The 20,055-nt window shown below is 44.2% G+C and overlaps 1 protein-coding gene across 1 annotated transcript; it reads left to right on the top strand.

Annotated features, from left to right (window-relative positions):
* The first annotated feature begins 5,621 nt into the window (after positions 1 to 5,621).
* LOC140455445 (zinc-binding protein A33-like) lies at positions 5,622 to 15,400 on the top strand. The gene is made up of 6 exons (XM_072550319.1): positions 5,622 to 6,065; positions 8,754 to 8,849; positions 8,930 to 9,163; positions 12,126 to 12,148; positions 12,233 to 12,384; positions 14,310 to 15,400. The coding sequence occupies exons 1-6, from the start codon at positions 5,622 to 5,624 to the stop codon at positions 14,849 to 14,851; spliced, it is 1,491 nt and encodes a 496-aa protein (XP_072406420.1). The 3' UTR covers positions 14,852 to 15,400.
* The last annotated feature ends 4,655 nt before the right edge of the window (positions 15,401 to 20,055 follow it).

Here is a 20,055-nt window from a genome sequence, read left to right as displayed (position 1 = left end):
TTAGATTGGAAAGTAGTGAATGGAACTCCTTTCTTCAAAACTGGAGGCTAATTGAAAGCAGGAAACTACAGCACAGTCCGTTCGTGTTTGGCATAAGAAAAGAATTATTAGAAGTTATTATTAGAAGTGTTATGGCAGGGTACTCTGAGAAATTCAAGACTATAGGGCCAATGGATTTTTGAAGGGAAAATTATGCTAAATCAACTTATTGGAGTTCTTTGATGAAATAACATACTGTGGTTAAAGAGGAACTTTCCACTTGTAGGTTTTAATGTAATTTCAGGCATCCAACCCTTTGTTTCACATCTTACTTAGTCCCAAATCTCAACTGAAGTTACTGAGCATGATTCTTGTGAATAAAAGAAGTCACTTGTTCTGTCTATTGTCAGTCTGATAACTTCAATCAGAGTTTAAATGTATACTCTAGAATTCTCCAAAACATCATTAGCTGTAAAGCAGCAATGAAACAGTGAGCAGAGTGAATGGAACATTCTGTTACATCTTACAGAAGTCTAAAGCATAGAAACAGGCCCTTCGGCCCACTTTGACGATGCATCCAGTTTTCACAATTAGACTACTCCCACTTGCTTGCATTTGTACTCATCCAGTCCTCCTTCTAAAAAAAATAAATGAGTCCACTCCTTTCTGAGGACTACCAAATTGTCACTCACATTGAGAATACTCCTTGCCAAGTACTGTTCAATTCAATCCCTCAATGCCTCAGATTGCAATGGTCCTTTGCTGTGCCTCAGTATGCTGTCTGACAGCAATGATTGCAATAACTGGTGACTTGTGCTTGTTTTAATCTAAAGCATTGCATAATGTATGCAAGTGAACATGTGAGCTAGCCATCAACATCCTTACATGTCATGGCATTACTTTGAGAAGGGCAGGCATCGGAAAATCCTCTCTGTTGTAAAATGTATGGAATCATCACACACACCTCCTCACCTGAATGTGAGAGGTGAACTCTGCAGGAACTGTCACTGTTTACTGCTTGCATTACACATCCTCCTGATGGTTGAAATTGCTTCACATTGTTTCATTGCTGGAATACAATTCATCTGTATAGGAGCAAGAAAACATGGTAACGGTTCAAGTGAATACCTGTATGTAGTTACAAAAGTGTTGTATTTATGAATATTTAAACACCTGTGCCACTGGTATGCTCTCAGTATGATTTTATCTTTCTCTCTCTCTCTCCCTGTATGTAGAGGTGCAAACCCACAGCTGGGACAGAGAGATCCTGCTGTGAGCAACACCCTGGTGACTTTCAACATTTGCGTGTTCCTCCTGGGCACCTTCCAATCATGCTGGCCCAGGCCAGCTGAGAGTGTTCTCCCTTTCCTCCTCCTGACTTGCTGCTAGCATTAGAGTCACCGGTGGGAGGGGATGGAGTTGTGAAAGAGTGAAGGTAGAGGGCCCAGGCACCATTAGTGGCACGGTGGCTCAGTGGTTAGCACTGCTGCCTCACAGCAGCAGGGACCTGGGTTCAACTCCCCCCTTGGGCTACTATCTGGGACTTGCACATTCTCCATGATTAAACCTGACACTGCTGCTTTTGAGGTTCTGCTTATCAATCTGAGTCATGGGTCCCCAACATTTGCTTTCAAGACCTCATCCTCGTTCCTAGCTGAAGCATTGACACCAATGTGGACCTTGACTGCTGTTCTTCTGAACAGTCTTCTGTACTGGCAGGAACCTACCATCTAAATGTGGGGGAGACTCTACGCTACTGACACAGATCAGAATCTCATCCAGCTACAAGATGAGCACATAGAGTCATACAGTACCGAAACAGACCCTTTGGCCCACCGTGTCTATGCAAACTAACAAACATCCATATGACACTAAATTCACTTCCCTGCACTTGGTCCGTGTATTTCTATAGCCTGGTATTTTAAGTACTCATCCAGATGCTCCTTAAGTATTGTGAGAGTACTTGCCTCCACCATTCTCTCAGGCAGTATGGTCCATATTTCTATCAACATCTGCGGGAAACAAAACAATTTTTCTTCAGATCTCCTCTAACCCATTTACTCCCCACGTTAAATATCTGCCCTCTGGTCTTTGACATGTCTGCCATTGGATAAAGGTTCTCATTATCTACTCTGTTTATGTTTTTCATAATTTTGTTTACCTCAATAAGACCCCACCCTCAGCCTCCTCTGCTCCAAGGAAAACAAACCCAGTCATGCCTGTTTCCACACTGTAAGTAATCTAATCTAATCTAATCAATCTTGTCTCTCCTCCGAACTGAGACTTTTCATCGCTGGCAACATTGTGGTGAATCTCTACTGTAGACAGCCTTGACCTTGTCACCAGGGAAACAACATACCATCCTGGTGTCAAGTCTGCAGTCTCAGAAATGCCTGCCTGCTCCCTTAAATTGCATTCCCACCTGGTGTTTTCTTAATCCTCCACTCCTGTACAGTAGAGCTAGCCAAGTGCTCAAATGTGGCCCTGACTGTAATTGGAAGAGGAACATGATGTCTAGTTAGTGCACAGGACCTCCTGCACTATCTTCCTGCTTTGATCAGTCTGCCCGGTGTCTCCCTCATTCCCTTTCAGTGTCACTAAGTTTGGGGTCCAGTGCTATCCTGGTAGACCTCAACCACAGTGACTCAAGCTCTGAAACCCAAAGCTGCTAATGACAGTTCCTTGCACACGTAGGTGTCTCGATCATTGGTAGCATCCATGATTTCCCACACATTCCTGAGATCTGAGCTGCCCTGCAATACCTTAGCTTACTTCACTTACATTATTGTACTTTAACTTTAAAGCTGGGGGCTCTCAACTTCTGTGTTTACTTCTCATGTGATTCACCAAAGGATCTTGCAGAGCATCATGCTTATGTAGGTAGAATTAGAAATAGGTTTTCTTGTCACATGTACTTAAGTGCAAATGTACATGAGAACAATGAAATGTGTACAATGTCACCACGCACACATGTCATCTTCTGTACAAAGTACCTAGTTACAAATATTGGGTACAAAAATGCCTCATCACCAGAACTTGTCAACAAGGTGTGTCTGGTTGGTCTGCGCCACTGCACAATGCCCTCGGAGCAGCTGTTGTTGGGGGGGGGGAGCTGAGGGTAGAGACTGACACATTTTCTTCTGGAATGTGCCTTTACAAAAAAAGTCTGGAGAAAGATGCAGTGGGTTTTGTCCAAGTTCGTTCCGTGCAGCTCCGTGATGCAGGACTCCATTATCTACAGTCTGTTCCCCGGGAAGCACACTGAGACAAACATCAACTGCCCCTGGAGAACCAACAATTCAGTGAAAGGCACTCTTTGGTCTGTCCGAAACCAAATGATCTTTCAGAGTGTTACAGACCGGAATATTCCAAGGTCCAGGACTATGCGCTGAGGGATGTATTAAAGCTTGGGGCAGCTGATGCCAAGGTGCAGTGGGGAAAGCCCACTGCCTGAGGCCTTCCTGCTGAAGGTAACTGGGTATCTGTTCAGTTTTTGGACCCTCTGATGCTTCAATGCATGCAAATATAGTCTGGTACGGGTAAATTATATCATTTATATAAATGATTTGGATGCGAGCATAAGAGGTACAGTTAGTAAGTTTGCAGCTGACACCGAAATTGGAGGTGTAGTGGACAGCGAAGAAGGTTACCTCAGATTACAACAGGATCTTGACCAGATGGGTCAATGGGCTGAGAAGTGGCAAATGGAGTTTAATTCAGATATTTGCAAGGTGCTGCATTTTGGGAAAGCAAATTAGATTAGATTAGATTACTTACAGTGTGGAAACAGGCCCTTCGGCCCAACAAGTCCACACCGCCCCGCCGAAGCGCAACCCACCCATACCCCTACATCTACCCCTTACCTGACACTACAGGCAATTTAGCATGGCCAATTCACCTGGCCTGCACATCTTTGGACTGTGGGAGGAAACCGGAGCACCCGGAGGAAACCCACGCAGACACAGGGAGAACGTGCAAACTCCACACAGTCAGTCGCCTGAGGCGGGAATTGAACCTGTGTCTCTGGCGCTGTGAGGCAGCAGTGCTAACCACTGTGCCACCGTGCCGCCCAAAATCTTAATAGGACTTACACACTTAATGGTCGGGTCCAAGGGAATGTTGCTGAACAAAGAGACCTTGGAGTGCAGGTTCATAGCTCCTTGAAAGTGGAATCGCAGGTTGATAGGATAATGAAGAAGGAGTTTGGTATGCTTTCCTTTATTGGTCAGAGTATTGAGTACAGGAGTTGGGAAGTCATTTTGTGGCTGTACAGGACATTGGTGAGGCCACTGTTGGAATATTGCATGCCATTCTGGTTTCCTTCCTATTGGAAAGATGTTGTGAAACTTGAAAGGGTTCAGAAATGATTTACAAGGATGTTGCCAGGGTTGGAGAATTTGAGCTATAGCGAGAGGCTGAACTGGCTGGGGCTGTTTTCCCTGGAGCGTCGGAGGCTGAGGGGTGATCTTATGTGGTTTACAAAATTATGAGGGGCATGGATAGGATAAATAGACAAAGTCTCTTCACTGGGGTGGGGGAGTCCAGAACTAGAGGGCATAGGTTTAGGGTGAGGGTGGGAAAGATATAAAAGAGACCTATGGGACTACATTTTCACACAGAGGGTGGTACATGTATGGAATGAGCTGCCAGAGGAAGTGGTGGAGGCTGGTACAATTGCAACAGTTAAAAGGCATTTGGATGGGTATATGAATAGGAAGAGTTTGGAGGGATATGGGTCCAGTGCTAGCAGGTGGGACGAGATTGGGTTGGGCTATCTGGTCGGCATGAAGGGTAGGACTGAAGGGTCTGTTTCCATGCTGTACATCTCTATGACTTTATGACTCTAAGAGATGTACGGTCTCTGTCTTGCTTGGATAGAATTAAATTCCAATGTTCGTTTCTTTGACATATTATTGTACAGATCCAAACTAAATTTGTGACCGCGTGTGAAATATATATACATAGAGAGAGAAAGATAAAAATATTTTTAGGAATAAAGCATATTTTTCAAATTTAAAAACGAAACAAATCTTAGGTACAAAAGCGAGAAATAAAGAAAATAAACATCTGAAAGTTCTACATTACTGTTCTTTATCGTATAAATTAAGGGAATGAAAAGTAAAAGATAAATGATACAGTCCCTCTCTCGCCTGGACTCGCTCCACGCTGATCGCCATCTGTGACATTGGCCCTCAGCTATTCCGATGCTGTCACCGCTGGTTTCTCCACAATTTAAGTTTCAAAATAAAACAAAAAAAAAAGTAAAACATAAAAAGAAGAACGAGCAAAGGGAGAAGTAGAGGTAAGGGCCGAGCCTCCGGGCTGAGGTAAGGAGGGGAGGTCCTGGGAGTAGAACTGTTCCATGCATGGCCATTGCAGATGTAAGCACCTTGGGACAAACCTGCTCCCATTTTTAAAAAGAAAACTCCCAGAGAGGGAAATTCCACTCTTCACTTATGCCTGTCCAGGGACCAGACCCGTCTGTGTCTGATTTCTCTCTCTCTCTCTCTCTCACACACACACAGTGGAGAACAGAAACCTAACAACTGAGAGAGGCCATATCGCCGTGTGTGGTTCAAAGCAAACTGGAAGAAACGAAACTGAATGTGCAGCAGAGACTGACAGACAGAACTGCACCTGAGATGGCCGCCAGTAAGCCGATCTCAACAGCCAGCAAGGATTTAACCTGCTCCCTCTGCCTGTCTCTGTTTGTGGAGCCGGTGAGGCTGGACTGTTATCACAACTTCTGTAAATCCTGCGTCGAGAAGTGTTGGGGGCATCGCCGCCAGGTGGTATCCTGCCCACAATGCCAAGTGGTTCTCTCCAGGAGAGCTTACACCAGGAACGGGGCGCTGGCCAGTCTCTGCCAGTCAGCTCGACAACCGAACCAGGAGCTGGGCGAGGAACAAGGGGAGAAGGTGAACCAGGGCAGGGAGGGGGACCAATCCCTCTGCCAGGAACATGGAGAGAAGCTGGCGCTGTTCTGTGAGGACGATGAGATTCTGGTCTGTGTCAATTGTGTAGATTCTCCCCTCCATTCAGATCACAGGTTCCTGGCCTTGGAGAGGACTGTTCAAAAGCACAGGGTAAGGGACAGAGTGAACTAACCTGGTCTCATTGTTTCCAGCAACACGTTTTCAGCTCGATCTCCAGCATCTGCAGTCCTCACTTTCTCCTCATTGTTTATTGGTCTGGAAAAGACAGTGTGGGTAAAGACAAATGATTTCCATGAGTTGGGGGTTCTCGAACTAGGGGGCATAGTCTGAGATTCAGGGCCGGGGAGATGTTAGAAAGGACTTCTGCACACAGAGGGTGGTTTAAGTTTGGAACTCTGTTCGTGGTGGCTCAGTGGTTGGCACTGCTGCCTCACAGTGCCAGAGACCCAGATTCAATTCTCGCCTTGCGTATTTGGGTGGAGCAGGTCAAGCAGCATCTGAGGAGCAGGAGCTTTGACATTTCAGGCATAAGCCCTTCATTAGGAATGAGGCTTGTGGGCTGGGGGAGCTGAGAGATAAATGGGAGGTGTGGTGGGGCTGTATCTACCTATTGCATTCCCAGCCACCTTTCCCCCCCAGCCCTAGCTCCCCCCACCCAATTTATCTCCCCCCACCCAATTTATCTCCCAGCCCCCACCGGCCCCACAAGCCTCATTCCTGATGAAGGGCTTATGCCCGAAACATCAATTCTCCTGCTCATCGGATGGTGCCTGACCTGCTGGGCTTTTCCAGCACCACACTCTCGACTCTGAAATAAAGGGAACAAAACTGCTCACAGTCGTCCAAATGTGGACTTACCTGCACCTTGTACAGTTGCAGCAAGACTTCCTAATCTGATATTTCAACCCCTTTGAAATAAGGGCCAATATTCCATTTGACTTCCTGATTATTTGCTGCACATGTGTATTCGCTTCCTTTGTTTTGTACACAAGTTTGTGTTGCAGTTGTTTCCATTTAAACAGTACACTGTTATTTTGTTCCTCTTTCCAAAATGATATTCCAGATGTAGACCCAATTTACTCAGGCTTTGAAAGGTTACCCTTTTTATCTCAGGGCCCAGTTTGGAGAATCTTTAATGTACTGTCTCCAATAGGAAATGTTTGATTTGGTTTGGAGATTAAACTGCACAGAATATTCATGCTGTGGTGAACCAAAGCCCTGTACAATTATAGCACGCTCCCTTTATTCTTGGACATGGTATCGCAATCCATATGCCATGATTTTCTAATTGCTCTGAGCTTTCTGCACTCCTTGTATCCCCCTCTCTGAGACCAATTAGAACCAAAACCTTACCCATGAGTTGCTTCACCACAATCTAATCATTTTAAAATCTTGTCATGATCTGGGGATATCCACTTGTATCCTGTCAATCTTGATGCGATATCTTAAAATGCATGAGATAGTACATCTTGGAATGGTTTGGAGAAAGTGAGGACTGCAGATGCTGGAGACCAGAGCTGAAAAATGTGTTGCTGGTAAAGCGCAGCAGGGCAGGCAGCATCCAAGGAGCAGGAGAATCGATGTTTCAGGCATAAGCCCTTCTTCAGGAAGGGCTTGGAATGGTTAGTCATCTTCCAAACTCTACCAGAATCCGGCTATGTATCGTAAATATGATCTGTTTTTGTAAATGATATTCAAGACTCCAAACAGAAGGTCCAAGCCTTCATCCCGATGCATTTTTCCAGCTCACAAAATATTTTCTTTCTGGTAGGAAGCAATAATGCTGAGGCCATACTTTATTTTCTTTTTGGTATCAACATAATGTGTCGTCTTATCCATTTCATTCTTCCATTGGATATATGGTGCAGACTGCAATAACATTGGAGTGTAATTTTCCATCTTCCTAATATCCAGCCTTTGGCTTTAGCTCACCCTTACATACTGATTTGATTTGATTTATTGTAGTCACATGCACCTAAGTACAGTAAAGAGCTTTGTTTTCGGAGCACTACAGGCATATCATAGCAATCAAGGACATTTCGATCAATGCATGATTAGACAGAGTGGGGCCTACAAGGTTTGACAGAGCAGGAATACAAGGTACTGTGGTATATCCAGAAAAAAAGCAATTAGTAAAGGATAAAACCAGAGACAGTCCTTGCTCATTTTGAAGTTTATTTATAGTGTTACATATTACAACTCTACACTACAGCCACAGATTTAGACTGTACCTAATTAAGTGAGTTTCAAATGAACCCCCAGTTAATATTGAAAGCAGGTGTACAGTCAAACACAATTAACACTGTCTACCCGAGCAAATTCATTCATATAACTTTATGGACCAAAAAGCTGTTGTTAGTGGGTGGCACAGTGGCACAGTGGTTAGCACTGCTGCCTCACAGCGCCAGAGACCCGGGTACAATTCCCGCCTCAGGCGACTCTCCGTGTGGAGTTTGCACATTCTCCCCGTGTCTGCGTGGGTTTCCTCCGGGTGCTCCGGTTTCCTCCCACAGTCCAAAGATGTGCAGGTCAGGTGAATTGGCCATGCTAAATTGCCCGTAGTGTTAGGTAAGGGGTAGATGTAGGGGTATGGGTGGGTTGCGCTTCGGCGGGGCGGTGTGACTTGTTGGGCCGAAGGGCCTGTTTCCACACTGTAAGTAATCTAATCTAGTCTCAAGCCTTCTCTAGTCTGGTTGATTTTTTTTTTGTTTTGCCCTTTTTAAAACAAAACATTAGTGCCACATGACACCTTCCCTGAACATGTCCTCACAGTTTCTAGTATAATGTACGAGAGTAAATATTGCAATGGACCACTGTATGATTTGCTTCAATATTTAGGACCAGTTGCGATCATGCTTGAATTCCATGAAGGTGAGAGAAAAAACAGAAAGAGACTTAAAGCAGCAGCAGGAGAGGGAGATTTCAGAACTGGATGTGAGTATTCCTTCTGCTCCCTATAATTACTGTAACCATTCAACAACCCACTGTTTAAACAATCTTTCTCACTACCATAGGAACTCACATCATCCCTGGAGCAAGACATAGCTGCACAATTTGCCAAAATCCATCAATATCTTGAAGACAAAGAGAGGCACTTAATGAAAGAACTGAGGAAACTGAAGGAGGAAGATCTGCAACCAATACAGGGGCATCTGAAACTAATTGAGGAGAAATTAACCTCTCTTGAGGCAGACATAGTGAAGCTTGGTGTACACATTGAGTTGCAAGACAGTATCTCTTTTCTCAAGGTGACTTTTTATAACCTCATATTCAAACAGTTGGTATAATTGTAAATAGTACTTTATATTTAGGATATAACTCCCAATGCAGTAATTATGACCACAGCAGACAAGGCCACAGTGTGGTCTTTGAACAGTGAACTTGTGGAGTTTGTTGAGCACTCTTTTAGAATTAATAAAAAACAACAAATCAGAAGCTAAGCTATAGCTTGAAGCAAGATCAAAGTTTCATTTGTTACACAACTGTTTTTTTCTGAAAGTTACTCAGTAAATTGTGATAAATTTATTAGGTGGAAATAATTCTGCTCTCCCTGCTATAGGAAGGATGTTGTGAAACTTGAAAGGGTTTGGAAAAGAGTTACAAGGAGGTTGCCAGGGTTGGAGGGTTTGAGCTAAAGGGACAGGCTGAATTGGCTAGGGCTGTTTTCTCTGGAGCGTCAGAGGCTGAGGGGTGACCTTATAAAGGTTTATAAAATCATGAGGGGCATGGATAGGGTAAATAGATAAGGTCTTTTCCCTAGGGTGGGTGAGTCCAGAACTAGAGGGCATAGGTTTAGGGTGAGAGGGGAAAGATATAAAAGGGACCTAGGAGGCAACGTTTTCAGACAGAGGGTGATGTGTGTGTGGAATGAGCTGCCAGAGGAAGTGCGGGAGGCTAGTACAAATGCAACATTTAAAAGGCATCTGGATGAGTATATGAATAGGGAGGGTTGGGGAGATATGGGCCAAGTGCTGGCAAAAGGGACAACATTAACTCAGGCTGTCTGGTCATCATGGACGAGTTGGACCAAAGATGAGGAATCAGCAGCTACAAGTGGCTTTTATTGTTGAGTAGTCGGATGGACTCTTTGTTATTGTGGTAACCTCCCAAATCCCTCAGGTGTTGAAGGATCTGTGGTTCAGCCTTCAGCTCATAAACTCTGAGCCAAAGCCAATCAGGGGACCTTACTGAGGTCTGCAAAGTCATGATGGGTAGAGACAGGGTAGATAGAAATAAGCTTTTTCCCAGGGTGAAGGATTCGATAACGAGAGGTCACATATTCAAGGTAGAGGTGAAAGGTTTAAGGGGCAAGTACTTTACACAGATGCCTGGAATGCATTGCTAGCTGAGGTAGTAGAGGCAGGCACTTTTGATTCATTTAAGGTGCATCTGGGCAGATGCATGAGTAGATGGGGAGCAGAGGGATGCAGATGCTTAGGAATTGGCGATAGGTTTAGACAGTGGATTTTGATCGGCTCAGGCTTGGAGGGCTGAAGGTCCTGTTCCTGGGCTGTAAATTTTCTTTGTTCCTTGTTCTCTTGTTGCAGGCATTTGCTGCAGATGTGCTTATCCTGGATCACACTGGCATCCAGGAGGTCCCACATCCTGCAATCACATCACACTAACACTGCCTGCATAGATTTCTGGAATGCATCTAGTAGGAAGGGTCTCAGATCAGAAGTCCAGAAATTCCTGGGTAATTAAGCAGGTAACCTTAATAGGGAGTAGGGATTTAGACCCAGATCTGACGATTGGAGCCATTTGTGCATTGGGCTGTACTCACTGAGGAATAAGACAATGAAGTGAGAAACGATGAGGTCAGTCCTTGGTTTTGGGTCTTAACCTTTAGGAAAGACTGTAGAGACTTGTCCATATCGCTTTGGAAAGAAGAGAGGTGTTGGTTTAAAACTGTAGAGATTCAATGATTCCAATTTGAACTCAAGATGAACAGGAACGGGGTAGTATTTATGAGGTTGACTGAACCAATATCATCTGTGTTACATAATTAACCAATGCCACATTAACTGGTGTGTGTGTGTGTGTGTGTGTGTGTGTGTGTGTGTGTGTGTGTGTGTGAGAGAGAGAGCGGGCGGTTTTATTGAGGCATGAGGTTGAATAGGATAGAGAATGCAAGTCAAAATTAAACTTCAATTGTGAAATAGAAGGCAACCTAGATATGGTATTGACATCAAGAGTATTACCTAATTCGGGGATGCTGGTGTTGGACTGGGGTGGACAAAGTTAAAAATCAGTCCTGAAGAAGGGCTCATGCCCGAAATGTCGATTCTCCTGCTCCTTGGATGCTGCCTGACCTGCTGCGCTTTTCCAGCAACACATTTTCAGCTCTGATCTCCAGCATCTGCAGTCCTCACTTTCTCCTATGAACATATATGCCTGGGTTATATACTACACTATTAAACCAGAGGTCTGGATACAGAGGCAGTGATGTGAGTTTAAAATACATCACAGGACTATGAATAATATTTAATAGGATTGGACATTCCCATTAAAAATGTACCTTTTCCATTGAGAAACAGCTTTAGAATGCACATTGCCACATATTAGCAGGTATTTATCTCTCCCTTACTAACATTCTCATGATCTAAATATCTCCCACAGGCTCCAGTACTGAGGTTGGCCCATTGAGGGCTTCACTATCAGCCCCTTAGCTTCTCTTTCCCCCTCCTTGTTTGTTCTGGGAGCAGTGATGTGTTTGAGTCTCATAGACGATACCCACTTAAAGATGAAGCGATAGGAGATTATTTAATTCTGTGCGAACGCGATTCATGTCTGATGTGTACACTATCCCGCAGCTACCTGGGTGAGTAGGATCTGGAACACAAGATGCTATCGCTTTTTAAGGGGTCGCTGAGGCTGAGGATGTGGTTTGATTTCTCCCAGCTTAGAGCTGCTCTGAAGTTCTCAGGGAATAAAAGTCAAAAGTAGAGAAAATTACGACCCAAACCAAAATGAATGAATCAGCAGTGGAGCAAAACCCTGAAATCTTGTCGGATATATTTGAGGGGTAAGGGGTGGAGTGAGGAAGCAGGAACTGGACTGGTGTCACCTCACTGGAATCGTGAGTGAAAATGCTACCAACACAGTTTCACATTTCACTAAACCAACTGATTATTTGAGTGTGTTAAAATGTAAAACCAAAACAGCATTGTGTGCTGATTAAACCATTTCTGATGTTTCATTGTCCTGCAGGAACTGAAAAGTGTAAGAGAAAGGTGAGTGTCTCACTTACACGCATCAATATTTTTAAACTGCGATCAAGCTGTTGCTATGTGATAAAATCAATCTGATTTAAATAGATACCTGCACAAAGAGAAGGAAGAGGATGGAGAGGATGAATGGGAAAGTGAAGATGAAGAAATACTGATGTTTCCCAGAAAGAATTACAGAAGATATCAAGGCCCGTTTCTCTACACAGTGTGGAAGGAAATGAAACAGATCATCTCTCCATGTAAGAGACCCCACAGCTTTATTTCCACACTCTGGGGATTTTTCTGCTCTCTTCTATCCCCTCCCTCTCCTGAAAGTGCTGCCTGTAGTGAGTACGGTTTGCTGCGGTAGCCTGAGTTCTCACTTGTTGGGGGGGGGTTCTTCTTCATGGGGGGGCCATAGAGTGAGCGATTCAAACACGACAGCATCAGAACATTGTGTTTAATATCCAGCCACTCCACTGGGACTCAGGATCAGGGTCCTGTATTCGCTGATGTGTTTGCAGTCTGTCATAGTAACCAGAAGAAGGGGAACTAGATTCAAAGTGTTAACTTTGCTTCTCTTTGCACAGAAGCTACGAAGCTGGCTGCATTTCTCCAGTGGTCTCTGTATTACCTGCCCACCCACTGCTTCGACTGGACTCTAGGGATATAGAGATCTGCACATCTAGAACATAGAATAGCACAGTACAGGCCCTTTGGCCCTCTGTTGTGCCGGCCTTTTATCGTATCCTAAGATCAGACTAACCTACACACCCTTCATTGTACTATCTTCCATGTGCTTAAATGTCCCTAATGTATCAACTTAACCACCACTGCTGGTAGTGCATTCCATGCACTCACTACTCTCTGAGTAAAGAAACTACCTCTAACATCTCCCCTAAACCTTCCTCCAAATACTTTAAAATTTTGTGATAGACCTTTCGGCCCTGGGAAAAAGTCTCTGGCTATCCACTCTATTTATGCCTCTTATCATCTTGTACGTCTTTATCAAGTCACCTCTCATTCATCTTTGCTCCAATGAGAAAAGTCCGAGCTCCCTCAATCTTTCCTCATAAGACATGCCCTCAGTCTGGGCAGCATCCTGATAAATCTCCTCTGCACCCTCTCTAAAGCTTCCACATCCTTCCTGTAATGAGGTGACCAGAACTGAGTATTCCAAGTGTGGCCCAACCAGGGCTCTATGGATCTGCAGGATAACCTGCAGCTCTTAAACTCAATGCCCCTGATAATGAAAGTGAACACGCCATATGCCTTCCTAAAAACCTGATCAACTTGGCTGGCAACTTTGAAGGATCTATGGACATGGATCCCAAGATCCCTCTGTTCCTCCACACTGCCAAGAATCCTGCCTTTAACTCCGTATTCTGCATTCAACTTTGACCTTCCAAGTGAATGACTTCACACTTTTCCAGGTTGAACTCCATTTGGCACTTATCAGCCCAGCTCTGCATCCTGTCAGTGTCCCATTGCAAGCTACAAAAGCCCTCTCCACACTCTCCACAACGCCACCAACCTTCACGTCGTCAGCAAACTTATGAACCCACCCTTCCACTTCCTCATCCATTTCATTTATAAAAATTACAAAGAGGTCCCAGAACCAATCCCTGCGGAACACCACTGGTTCCTGAGCTCCATCTGCACCTCCACCCTCTGTCTTCTATGGGCCAGCCAATTCTGTATCCAGACAACCAAATTTCCCTGTATCCCATGCCTCCATACTTTCTGAATGAGCCTACAGTGGGGAACCTTATTAAATGCCTTGCTAAAATCCATATACACCATATCCACTGCTCTACCTTCATTAATGCGTTTTGTCACACCTTCAAATAATTCAATAGGGTTTGATAGCCATGCTGACTATCTCTAATCAAACTATGGTTTTCCAAGTTGTCATAAATCCTCTCTCTCAGAATCTTCTCCAATACTTTGCCCATCACTAATGTAAAACTGACTGGTCTGTAATTCCCAGGCTAATCCCCATTCCCTTTCTTGAACAAGGGAATAACATTTGCCACCCTCCAATCATCTGGCACTACTCCAGTGGATAGTATTTCTCAGGCAGAATTTATGAGCTGGGTGCTGAGTCCAGGTGTGAAGGCAAGAGATATTAACCATCCACGTTCCTCTGTATAAAATATTTGACACGATTTCTATTTTCCTGCAGTTCCAGTCTCGCTGACACTGGATCCGAACACAGCTCATCATAGCCTTGTCCTGTCTGAGGATCTGACCAGCGTGTCAATCAATACAAAAAAAACACTTCTGCTTCTTAATAACCCAGAGAGATTTGATCAGCATCCGTGTGTCCTGTGCTCAGAGGGATTCACATGGGGGAAGCACTACTGGGAGGTGGAGGTTGGCAACAAGACTGACTGGGATGTTGGTGTGACCAGAGAGTCGGCAAATCGGAAGGGAAAGCTCAAACTGCAACCTCAAAAGGGATACTGGGCTGTGGGGCTTACAAATGGGGATACATACAATGCCAGACAGTACTCAGTAATTCGGACTCCGAGTGTGAAGCCCACGACCATTGGAGTTTACCTGGACTATGAGGGAGGTCTGGTGTCCTTTTACAATGCTGATGATATGTCCGTTCTCTACATGCACTCTGGCACATTCACTGAGAAACTCATTCCTTTTATGTGTACTGGGTCGTACAGTGATAGAAATGCTGCTCCTCTTAAACTGCGTCATCTTAAACTATAGATTCCAAAATTGACATGTCAGACATTGAGGGAAATGGGATTATTATTAACTTTTTTGTGACAATGTGGCACGGTGGCTCGGTGTTTAACACTGTTGCCTCATAGTGCCAGGGACCAGGGTTGGACTCTTGCCTCGGGTGACTGTCTGTGTGGAGTTTGCACATTCTCCCTCCCACCATCCAAAGATGTGCAGTTTAAGTGAATGGGACATTCTGAATTGCCCATAGTGTTCAGGGATGTGTAGGTCTGGCTGGGTTACTCTTCGGAGGGTCTGTGTGGACTTGTCGGGCTGGGGGATCTGTTTCTACACTGTAGGGATCCTATAATGTTGTTCTCTCTCTGCACTTTCTCCGCAGCTCCATCTCTGTTCTCTTACCAGGATGCACTTGTATAGTATGATCTACAGGTAAAGCGTATAAGAAAACAGTTTTCATTGTACTTTGGTATATGTGATAGTAATAAATCAAACCAAATCAAATTTATCACTGTCTCTCTGGGACTCCCTGCGTACTGAAAGCCCATGAACTATCTGAAGAGAGAACGGCCAGGTCTAGCACAAATATTTTTCCAGCACTGCTTGTGATCTGTAGGGAGTAGGAATCTAACCCATCATCACCCCACCAAAAAAAACAACAAATCTTGTGCCAATTTCAGAAGATCATCACTGCTGGAAAACAGAAATGATTAGATTACTTACAGCGTGGAAACAGGCCCTTCAGCCCAACAAGTCCACAGCGACCCGCCAAAGCACAACCCACCCATACTCCTACATTTACCCCTTCACCTAACACTACAGGCAATTTAGCGTGGCCAATTCACCTGACCCGCACATCTTTAGACTGTAGGAGGAAACCGGAGCACCCGGAGGAAACCCACGCAGACAGGGGGAGAATGTGCAAACTCCACACAGAGAGTCGCCTGAGGCTGGAGTTGAACCTGGGTCTCTGGCACTGTGAGGTAGCAGTGCTAACCACTGTGCCATCATGCCACCCATTCCTGCAGGAACTCCACTGCCAATACAAAACAATCTCAATTATCTGAATGAGATGGGCGGGGAGCATTTTGTTTGGATAACTAAGAGTGCGGATAACGGATTGTTCAGATAATGGATAGCGTTTTTACGGGACCTTGAGAGCTTGTTCAGATAATCTGAAATTCGGATAATTGATATTCAGATAATCGAGCATTTTCAAAACAGGTTTACATTTCAAACAAAATGATTTCTTAATTTCTTCAGTAGCTGCTTGGGGCACACTCATAAAAGGAGCTGACTCAAGAGGACAGTTTTGATCAGTCCACGGCACTCTGGTCTCTATAACAGATGATGAGTTCCTTGTCCAGCAGATTCCACCAAGGTCCTCAATTCTTTGGTTTGCCTCAAGCTTGGTTCCATTTCAGAACATCCCTGCCCTTTTCTTTCAGCCGAGTTGCCTCTCGGTTCTGTTGATTCGGTTTCAGTGGCACAGTGTGAGCCCAGCACTTTATTAACTTCTGGGATTTCACTGACTGAACCTGACTCCATTGATACTTCACTTCAGCATCATTGTTTCAGCTCTCACACCTTATTTTCCAAAGCCCTTTTTACTTTAATGACATTTTTTAAAGTGCTTTTTTTATTTCAAAAATATACATTATTCATAAAATTATTTGGATCTCTATACAATTGGTCATGCCACTCTTGTGCACACATTACGTTGCTTTACATACAGACATCGAAATTTATTTTTCCTATATACAGGTCTGTACATTTACTATCCAGCTCTTCTGCTGAGGTGTCAGCGGAGCCCGAATGACTGGGTGGGCCCCCTGTTCTTCTTTAGGCAGGCAGGTATTACACGGTGGTCTTTCTCCACCGCGCATTGGCGGCAGCTGCCCCAAGCTTCAGCGCGTCCCTCAACACGTAGTCCTGGACCTTGGAATGTGCCAGTCTGCAACACTCAGTCGGGGTCAACTCCTTCAGCTGGAAGATCAACAGGTTCAGACCGCCCAGAGAGCGTCCTTCACCGAGTTGATGACATTTTTAAAAATGCACGTTTTCCTTTTGTCTTTTACAACCAGTCTTACTCATCCCTCCCCTCGGCAGTGCTTCAACATGCGAACAAGAACCAACCCACCTTACGGTCAAACTGGTGTGAGCTTGGCATCAGGCCACAGGATGTATCGAGTCTCCTTATTTGAAAGGGATATGTTTTCTCTCCACTGTTAGTGCTTTCATCTGAACCCCTTCCCACATTTAGCGCAGTGAAAGTGACCTTCAAAAGTCCGTAACATTCTGATTAGGAGAAAGTGAGGACTGCAGATGCTGGAGATCAGAGCTGAAAATGTGTTGCTGGAAAAGCGCAGCAGGTCAGGCAGCATCCAAGGAGCAGGAGAATCGACGTTTCGGACATGAGCCCTTCTTCAGATTCCTGAAGAAGGGCTCATGCTTGAAACATCGATTCTTCTGCTCCTTGGATGCTGCCCGACCTGCTGCGCTTTTCCAGCAACACATTTTCAGCAACATTCTGATTAGCTCTGGAGAGGGGGAAACTGAGGCAGGTCAAGTGGTTCTGATCAGATGCAATGAATTATAAAGCTGCAGCGCTTTATGTAATGAACTGACGACGATGCCCAATTTGTTACAATTCCTCACGGGATACCCAAAATTTTCACACTTATGGGTGACGAGGGAGGCATGGTGGCTCAGTGGTTAGCACTGTTGCCTCGCAGCACCAGGGACCCCGGTTCAATCCCCCTCTCGGGTGACTGTGTTGAATTTGTACGTTCTCCCTGTGTCTGTGTGTGTTTTCTCCAGGTGCTCTGGTTTCCTCCCACAGTTTAAAGATGTGCAGCTTTGGTGGATTGCCCATAGTGTTCAGGGATGTGCAGGCTAGGTGAGTGAGCTGTGAGAAATCCAGGGTTGCATGGATAGGGCAGGTCTGGGTGAGATGCTTGTTAACATGGGCTCAATGAGCCTAATATCTTGCTTCCTTGCTGTAGAGATTCAATAACTGGTTTCCCGTCTTCATTCACACCCCACTTCCAATCCCTGATTGATCACTGCAAGGTGAATTTTATTCCTTTCCTAGTGGATCCCTTTCTCCCTTATGTTTTAAAGTAGCCAGTTAACCAGGCTTGCTTAAATCAACAAAGAGTGAATTTATTAATTACCGAAGATGAAATGAAATGGCAACAAGGGAATGAATTAGTTGTGAAGACATGGTAGCAATTATTGGATAGTACCGGATCTTTCAATTTTGTAATTGAGCAGTTACTTTTGAGATTCTTAAATTTGATTTGGTTTCAGTTGAGAGGGGAAAGATTTGAAAGGGACTGAAGGGCAACCTTTTCACACAGAGGTTGGTGCATGTATGGAATGAACTGCCAGAAGAAGTGGAAGCTGCCTACAGTTACAACATTTAAAAGGCATCTGGATGGATATATGAACAAGAAGGGTTTAGAGGTACATGGGCCAAATGCTGGAAAATGGGACTAGATTAAATATAGCACATCTGGTCGACATGGATGAGTTGGACTGAAGGGTCTGTTTCTGTGCTGTTCAGCTCTATGACTCTATGTACCAAGGTGCAGTGAAAAATTTTGTTTTGCATGTAGATCATATCATACAAATGTGCATTCGGATAATGGAACAGAGCAAAGTGTATAATGTTTCAGCTGCAGAGAACATGCACAAAGTCTGAGATTAGAATTTAAATTTTTGAAAGTTGGTTGAGCTTCTGTTGCTCTGATTCCTTTTGACAGTAGCAGAATTCCAACATCCAGTGTGAGAGAGAGTCCTTCTCTTTGTTTGAGCTGCAAGAGGGTTGCTAAAATGGCAGTTCTCCCTGATGTGACTCTCCCTCTAATCCACAAATTGGGATGAGTGCTTTGCTTCTTGTCTATTTATTTGACTTGCGCAGGCCAGATGTTGTGCTTGAGCTCTGTTGGAGGCATGACACTATGGCTATCTCCATGGCATGCTTCCTTCAGGGGGTGAGGGAGTACCTCTCAAAAGGTGGCTGAGTTGGAGGGACAGGCTACTGAGACAACACTCATTTTCATGAACACTCACAGTTTGTTTTAACAGTAGGACTCAATGAAGGCACCCTTTCACAGACAGCCTATGGTTACAGTTATGATAACAACCTTCCTCAGCCTGGCATAGACGGGTATAGTATATAAGGCAAAACTTTCCAAGTAACCCACCTGCCAGTTTCCCTCCATCTTACAATAGGGAAGAGAAGCAAATCTCTTTATATTGCATGTTGGGAAGGGCTTCAGTCTCTCTTTCTGGTTTTTCTAGTTCTGGCTGTCTAACTCATCCCTCACATTCCACGTTCATTAAGATTATAATTGTTGTTTTGATGAAGAATACTTGTTTCATTTAAAACATGACAGCAAGTTATTTTAGATCTAATACAATGAAGTAGAATCCAATAATGACCTCATTGTGAAGGCATCTCTAGATAGAAACGAACAAAATGTGACTGCATTTTACACTCAGTTTGAGGGAAGATGAGATTAATAACATACACAGATTACCATTGCAGTCAGTTTTTAACCCTTGTGTGGGAAATAAGAAATGTAGTTTTCTGCAGGCGATATAGAAATGTAATTGTTGCAAGTGCTAGTAGAGTGTAATTTCTGTAGATGGGGGAGGGGTGAGACATTATACAAACGGTCATGGAATTCTTGTAGCATGTAATATATTTAAGGGTAAGACTTTAATGAATAGGGGTTCTTTTAAAGAAGTAGTTTTAAAGAAAATAGTTTTAAGCTCGGAAATAACGATGGAGTGTTGTAGCTGACCACAAAAAAAGAAGTAAGGGTACTTTCACAATAAAGCTTATAGTAACAAGACAAAGAATGCAGAATCCAGGAATGGTTTGGTACATAGATAAGGGAATTGAAAAACAAGTGAGGTAACCAACTTGTGATAGGACCAATGGGCAAAGGGAGGCGTAAGCATGCAACACACAAACTGTATAAAAATGATTGTATAACTGATATCTTTGCACTCGTCGTCAGGCTAGTGGGGTGTCCGGACTTGCAAGTTTGTAATAAATTGTCCTTGTTTCCATGGCTTTGTCTCCGGCTGATTTATAAGTGAGTTTTGTTTCTAACACTTGTTTCTGTACATCCCTGGAGGGTAAATAAAATGTCTCTAAGAGATAGCTTACGGCTGAGATGTAGTGTAATAAGTTCCCTCATATCTCATCTTGTGAA

Source organism: Chiloscyllium punctatum, chromosome 30 (assembly GCF_047496795.1).
Source record: "Chiloscyllium punctatum isolate Juve2018m chromosome 30, sChiPun1.3, whole genome shotgun sequence".
Taxonomy (NCBI): Eukaryota; Metazoa; Chordata; class Chondrichthyes; order Orectolobiformes; family Hemiscylliidae; genus Chiloscyllium; species Chiloscyllium punctatum.
The sequence above is the reverse complement of the archived record's forward strand: the minus strand, read 5'-3'. Positions and strand labels throughout refer to the sequence as shown.

What these genes read in the sequence shown, in the direction of transcription:
- LOC140455445 (XM_072550319.1), top strand. Translation starts at nt 5,622, where the DNA reads ATGGCCGCCAGTAAGCCGATCTCAACAGCCAGCAAGGATTTAACCTGC. An exon ending in CTGAAAAGTGTAAGAGAAAG is followed by an intron (nt 12,149 to 12,232) that starts GTGAGTGTCTCA and finishes TGATTTAAATAG; the next exon opens with ATACCTGCACAAAGAGAAGG. An exon ending in GAAACAGATCATCTCTCCAT is followed by an intron (nt 12,385 to 14,309) that starts GTAAGAGACCCC and finishes ATTTTCCTGCAG; the next exon opens with TTCCAGTCTCGCTGACACTG.